The 6,471-nt window shown below is 56.7% G+C and overlaps 1 protein-coding gene across 1 annotated transcript; it reads right to left on the reverse strand.

Annotated features, from left to right (window-relative positions):
- Positions 1-314: 314 nt before the first annotated feature.
- On the reverse strand, positions 315-1,619 carry ADRA2B (adrenoceptor alpha 2B). The gene has a single exon (XM_077805797.1). It carries the CDS (start codon positions 1,617-1,619, stop codon positions 315-317), a length of 1,305 nt encoding a protein of 434 aa, XP_077661923.1.
- Positions 1,620-6,471: the final 4,852 nt, after the last annotated feature.

A 6,471-nucleotide genomic window follows, 5' to 3' on the forward strand; every position in this document is an offset into this window, starting at 1 on the left:
AGCTTTTCTCATCCCGCCCATATGAATGGCATGCACATTAAAGGATCCCCAGCTCGGTAGAAAATACATTAGCAAATGGTCCTGGGTTTTAACTCATTTGCAGAAAATATATATAGAGAGAGATATAAAAAGGCTGATCCAAAACAGTCTTTAAAATGCACTTTTGTATCCACCGCCCATCCCCACTCTTTGCAAACACAAAAGCCGATGAATAAATAGACGTGTTTTAAATAGCGTCAGTGGAATGTTGCCACTATTCCAACCCCCTGGCCCCCACACCTCAACCTACAGTCTCCCACCTCCCCTCTGCTCTCTCACCAGGCAGTCTGAGTCCCCTGCCTGCAGAGGATCTTGCGGAAGGCCTTGCGGAAGTCCTGGTTGAAGATGGTGTAGATCACAGGGTTCAAGGAGCTGTTGCAGTAGCCAATCCAGAAGAAGAACTGGAACACGCTGTTGGGGACCTTGCAGAGTTCTGGGCAGATGGCCCCCAGGCTATAGAGAAAGAAGAAAGGGAACCAGCAGAGGACAAAGACCCCGATTACCACGGCGAGGACGAAGGTGAACCTCTTCTCCCGGTTGAGGTGGGTCTTCCTCTTCCAAGGGTTGGCACTTAGGGTCTTCACCCTCCTCACCAGCACCACCTCCCCCTTGGCAGTGGCCAGGGTCTCCATGCCCTTGGCAGAGCTCTGGGGGTGCCCATTGCGCTGCTTGAGGCTGCAGTGCAGGGAGCGCTCCACCGGGCTGGAACCAGAAGACTCTTTCTTCTCCGGTTGCGGCGGGCAAGGGCCAGTGGCAGGTGGCGGCGGCTGCTCCTCCAGGCTCAGGAGAGATGTCCTGTGGGCAGGGAGCGTAGGGGTCACTGGCTGATCACTATCCTCAATGGGCTCCTGATGCCCATTGGGTTCCCTTGTGCCCAGCTGCTGGGGAGAGGTCTCAGAGGTCGGGCTGGTGATTTTCCTAGATGTCCCCTTCTCCTTGGCCTTGGGCTTCTTGCCCCTGGAGCCTTGCTGGGTCCGGTGCTTGGCTATAAGGTAAATCCGCAGGTAGACCAGGATCATGATGATGCAGGGGGCGAAGAAGGAGCCAATGCTGGAGGAGAGGATGTACCACGCCTCCTCGTTGAGTTTGCACTGCGGCCTGCCGGCCTGGCTGTCCTTCTTGTTCCCCTTGTAGATGAGGGGGGGCAGGGAGATGAAGGCTGCGATCATCCACACGATGAGGATGATGCACTTGATCCTCCTGGGGGTCCTCTTGGAGTTGTACTCGATGGCCTGGCTGACGGACCAGTACCGGTCCAGGCTGATGGCGCAGAGGTGCACAATGGAGGAGGTGCAGAAGAGAACGTCCAAGGCCAGGTAGATCTCGCACCAGGTCTTCCGGAAGTGCCAGTAGCCCATCAGCTCGTTGGCCAGGGAAAAGGGGATGATGAGGGTGGCCACCAGGATGTCGGCCGCCGCCAGGGACACCAGGAAGAGGTTCTGGGGGGCTCGGAGGGACCGGCTGGTGAGCACAGCGATGATCACCAGCACGTTGCCGAAGATGGTGAAGAGGATGAGGAAGGTGATGATGGCGGCGATGGCCGCGGTGGCTTGGACCGAGTAACCCTCGGAGCTGTCCATGGCTTGGGCGCCCCCCCCCCAATGAGGCTGCCGGGGGGGCGGCGGGGGGGGGCTTCTAAAGAGCAGATCCAGGAGGGGTGGGGAGCCTCGGCTCCCGGCGCTCAGAAGCCCCCATCGGGGCCCGGGCGCCTCCGCGGGGGAGCCCCCAGGCTGCGCGCTCCCTGGCCGGCTGCGCTCCCCGGGGCGCAAGAAGTTTCCCCAACAAGTCTCGCCCGGAGCCCGCCGGCCCCTGCGCCTGCCGGGGCTGCGGGACGAGCCGGCAGCCGCCTGCGCCGCTTTTGAAGGCAGCCGCGGCAGGGGCTGGGTGGTCGCGCCCCCATCCCCGGCGTGTGATGTCAGGCAGCTCCGCGCCATCCCCTTGGCCGGCACCGGGAGCGGGGCGGGGAGGGAGGAGACAAGGGCTGGGGCGGGCAGGGAGGGAGGCAAGCAGCCGCCGCTTTGCAAAGCAGCCGGGTCCACCCGCCCGGTTGCAAGTCGCTGCCCCGGCCGCCGCCAGCCCCCGGCGGCCGGGAGGCGCCACAAGGGGCTCCGCGGGGATCCTCCCGTTTCCAGGCACGGCCCGGCCCAAGTCCCCCTTTAGCCCCCCGCTAGGGCTCAGGCTCAGAGACCGGGAGGGGGGAGGGGCCGGGGCAGGGAAAGAGGGGCCCTGCTGCAAAGTTTGAGGACAAGCCGGCCAAGCGTTTTGGAGCCATAGGAGGGTTAAAGCCCCCACCCCGGGTGGCCCCCGGGGAACTTTCCTCTGCCTCAGTTTCCCCGACCCCTGGCCCTTGAAACTCAATCGCCTTGGAAAGGAAGGTGCCAGGATAGTAAAGGCTGCAAGGAAGCAAAGTGCCGTAGCCAGTGTGCACTGTGGCCGGGTCATAGATGGGTCATGGGAGGCCAGGCTCTGTTCCCAGCCCTGCCCTGAGAGCTGGGACAAGTCCCTGGCTCTGTTTCCCATGGCCTGCTCTTGTCTGTTTAGAGCGGGAGCATCTCTCTCGCTGTGTCTGTGCAGCGCCTGACACAATGCGGCTCTGACCACATCTGAGCCCTCCAGGCGCTCCCGGGAGACAAACCCTAGAACTGATGGGCCCTGCTGGAACCAATCCCCTTTCCACCCATTTCAGCGGACGTCAAGGTCCCAGTCCTGCACATGCTGATGGGAGAGGTTTGCCACTGAGCTCTGTGGGACCAAGACTGGGGCCTAGGCAGGGAGTGCATGATCCCGGGGTGTTCTGTTGGCGGACTGCACTTTTGAAAGAACAGAGCCGTCACTGGGTCTTCCTTTAGCCCCAGAGGGAGAGTCCGGTGTTTTAAAGGATCCTGGTACCAGTGCTGGCTCTGCAGATGTTCGCTGTTTTACTGTGGGGTCAGTATGTCCCTAGTTAAGGTTGCAAACATGGCCTGTTACGAGGCTGATTCAAACCCCCCTGCCCTTGTAGCTCAAGAACAAAAAAACCAAACTCTTGATGCTTTCACGTTTAAAATTAAGGGCCAGAGTCTCCGAGGCCCCTGCTCCCCTGAGTGGCAAGAGAAAAGAGAAAGCAGCTGTAGCCAAGCTGGCAAAGAGACAACAGAGACACCTCCAAAGCTACCCCTTCCCCAGGCAGCCCCGAGCATAGGGACCCATGAGGGGCACGCTGCACTCCAGCCATCTCCAGCCGGCGTAAATAGAGCAGCTCTTTGGTTACCCTAAATGATGCCAGCGCCAGGGCCGGGTTAGAACCAGCTCTGCTTTGCCTGCACTTGGCAGCTGCCCCCAGACCCCAGCCCCAGTTCTCACGGTGAATGGAAACATTTTCCGGACGCCGTGACTGAATTCAGTACTTTTTGAGAGTAAACATCTTTACGATGGCTCCTTCTCAAAACGCTAGCCAAGCATCCCATATTTCCTGCAGCCCCTCCCTTTGCCAACGAAATCACATTACCCCACCCCATCGGAAGTCCCCACGTCACTTTTTGACATTGGTGCCCGCAAGAGGCATTGCTTAAGGGCAGGAATAAGACAGCGTTATGGAAACTGCCTTGATTGGAGAGCCAAACACGATTATCTCTCAAAAAGAAAAGGAGGACTTGTGGCACCTTAGAGACTAAACAATTTATTTGAGCATAAGCAGCTCACGAAAGCTTATGCTCAAATAAATTGGTTAGTCTCTAAGGTGCCACAAGTCCTCCTTTTCTTTTTGCGAATACAGACTAACATGGCTGTTACTCTGAAACCTGATTATCTCTCAGTGATGCTGATGGAGAGTGAAAGCCCAGTGGCAGGGATTATTTCAAACTCCAGGATCTGGCAAAATGTCCCCTCTCCCTCCTATCTAACACAACCCCTCCCCACCCCCCATCCTAGTATCCGAGCACCTCCAAATTAGCGGATAAATGTCTTTATCCTCACACATCCCTGTGGGGCAGGGCAGTGCTCTGATCCCCATGTACAGTCAGGGAACTGAGACCCAGAGTGGCTAAGGGACATGCCCAGAGATGCTTGCTGCAGAGCTGAGAATTGAATGCAAGCCTCCCATGGTATAGGCTGGTGCCTTAAGCCTGGACCATTCATCCTCTCCTGTGAGATTAACTGTTTTAAGGGCATCCTCATTTGTGCACAACGAGCCAACTCCTCTGCTGGTGTACGTGGGTGTAGCTCCAGTGAAGTACAGGGCACATGGGTAATTCACCACTTGAACAATTTACCCAGGGTCATAGTGGATTCTCCATCACTGGCAGCATTTCAATCAAGATCTGCTCTAGTTCAAACAGGAATTAATTTAGGGAAGTCTCCTGGCCTGTGCTATGCAGGAGGTCAGACTAGATGGTCAGAATGGTCTGTTCTGGCCTTGGAACCTACAAAGCTGGGGGTGGGGGGGTGTCATGGTATATTTCAGAGGAAATCCCATATTAAAGTACTGACTGCACATCACCACTACCTCTTAATGCAAGAGCCCACTATGGCCTTTCAAAGCCCGGAACAATTAGATACCGATTTGCTTCCCGGACAAGGTGAAATTCTCCCTTGGGCAGTGGGACGAGCACATGGCCCATGCGTGGCTTAGGTCTGTTAAACGGTACTTAAGTGGTTCATGGCCTTGTGCTGGGTCTCTGCCCTGGGACGTTACAGAGACACTACCATAGAATCATAGAATCTCAGGGTTGGAAGGGACCTCCGGAGGTCATCTAGTCCAACCCCCTGCTCAAAGCAGGACCAATCCCCAACTAAATCATCCCAGCCAGGGCTTTGTCAAGCCTGACCTTAAAAACTTCTAAGGAAGGAGATTCCACCACCTCCCTAGATAACCCATTCCAGTGCTTCACCACCTCCTAGTGAAATAGTGTTTCCTAATATCCAACCTAGACCTACCCCACTGCAACTTGAGACCATTGCTCCTCGTTCTGTAGCAGGAATTGAACTGAACCCATAAAGATCTTTTCAGTGTTTTATTCCCATTTTTCCCTGAGAGAATTCACTCCGATTTTAAAAGCCATTGTGACCCTCCAGTCTGACCCTGTGATAAGGGAGGTTTTGTAGAACATCGGGAATCCAGGGTCGCCCCCTACCTCTCTTTTCCCGCTGTCATATGGCACTGGACAGCTCTTAGACCAGCTGTTTGGTCTGGACACCTTTCCACTCTCAGACTGGGCTTTGCCTGCCACCCTGACACAGTCCATTCATCACAGGCTTCCAGCAGTTTAGTCAGAGGTTAATTTCCCTCCCCCACTTCTTTCCTATGGCCCTTTCCAGCTCAGCTTGGAGCAGCTTTCCTGAAAGCCTCACCCAGCACCTTTCATTGCAATGCCTCTGGACACAGAACGTGAAAGGACCACACTGTGTGAGCCGGAGCTGTGGGAAGAGCTGGGGTGGGAGCGCCCTCTGCTGCACCAGGAATTGCTTAGAGCTCTCCAGGAATGGATCCTTTTCCAGGCCCTTGGTGCAGCCACTGGAAGAGAGCTGGAGCACTTTCTTGCAGCCCCCGGGTTGCAGTGACACCAGGGCTGGGAGCAGGGCAGGATGCTATTCACTGCAGGGGAAACTCCCTGTGTGACCATTCTAATGCACCTGCTTAAATGTTTTCATTCTCCATGCCCCCGAAAAGTGGAGTCTCGAGAACACAAGGCACAAACCACTCCAGCAAACCAAGAACTTCATACCCAGGAGCTGCTCCCAAAGCAGGTAGGGATACTTCCTTATCCCGCTGCCTTCCACGGGCAGCTCCTTCCCTGCTGCCAGCACCTCCCCTTCCCGATCGTGAGCAGGGCTCTGTCCCCAGTAATCTGATCAACGTAGCCCTGGTCAATACTCTCATCTGAGCCACTCCATCAGTGGTAGCCTGTATCCTGCCCTCCTCCCCTTTGGCTCAGCAGAGCTGCGTTAGCACCCTGGCTCGATCCCCGAGGGCATAGCTTTTCAAACTGTGGGGCGCCGCGAGAGGTTATCAGGGGGCGCACAAGGACCTGATGTGAAGTAGGACAGTCCCCCGTCCTTGCTACTTGCCGAGGAGCAGGAGGCAGCCGGCACACGAGGGGAGGGGTTGGAGAGCGAGCCCACCTCTGTAGTACCAGTTGCTACCCTGCACGTGCCCCCGATGCTGGGCCGGTAGTAACAGGCAGCAGTGGGGTCAGACGGCTGAAACATGGAGGAATCAGCTGAAGCCAACAGGTGGACTCAGCAGGCGCAGCCTGGTAGGGATCGTGGCCTGAGGGAGCAGCAGGCTAGGGGAGAAAGCAAGGGGACTGGGCAGAGCCATGTAGGGGTCTTGGGGGCAGGGCTTGGCTGCGAAGGAGAGGGGAGAAAGAGGTGGGCGTGCATGGGACATGGAACTACAAAGGGGGCTGCACAGTGAAAAACTCTGGGAATCTCTGACTAGCGGGAACCCTGCGT

This window comes from Eretmochelys imbricata, chromosome 26 (assembly GCF_965152235.1).
Source record: "Eretmochelys imbricata isolate rEreImb1 chromosome 26, rEreImb1.hap1, whole genome shotgun sequence".
NCBI classification, from domain to species: Eukaryota; Metazoa; Chordata; order Testudines; family Cheloniidae; genus Eretmochelys; species Eretmochelys imbricata.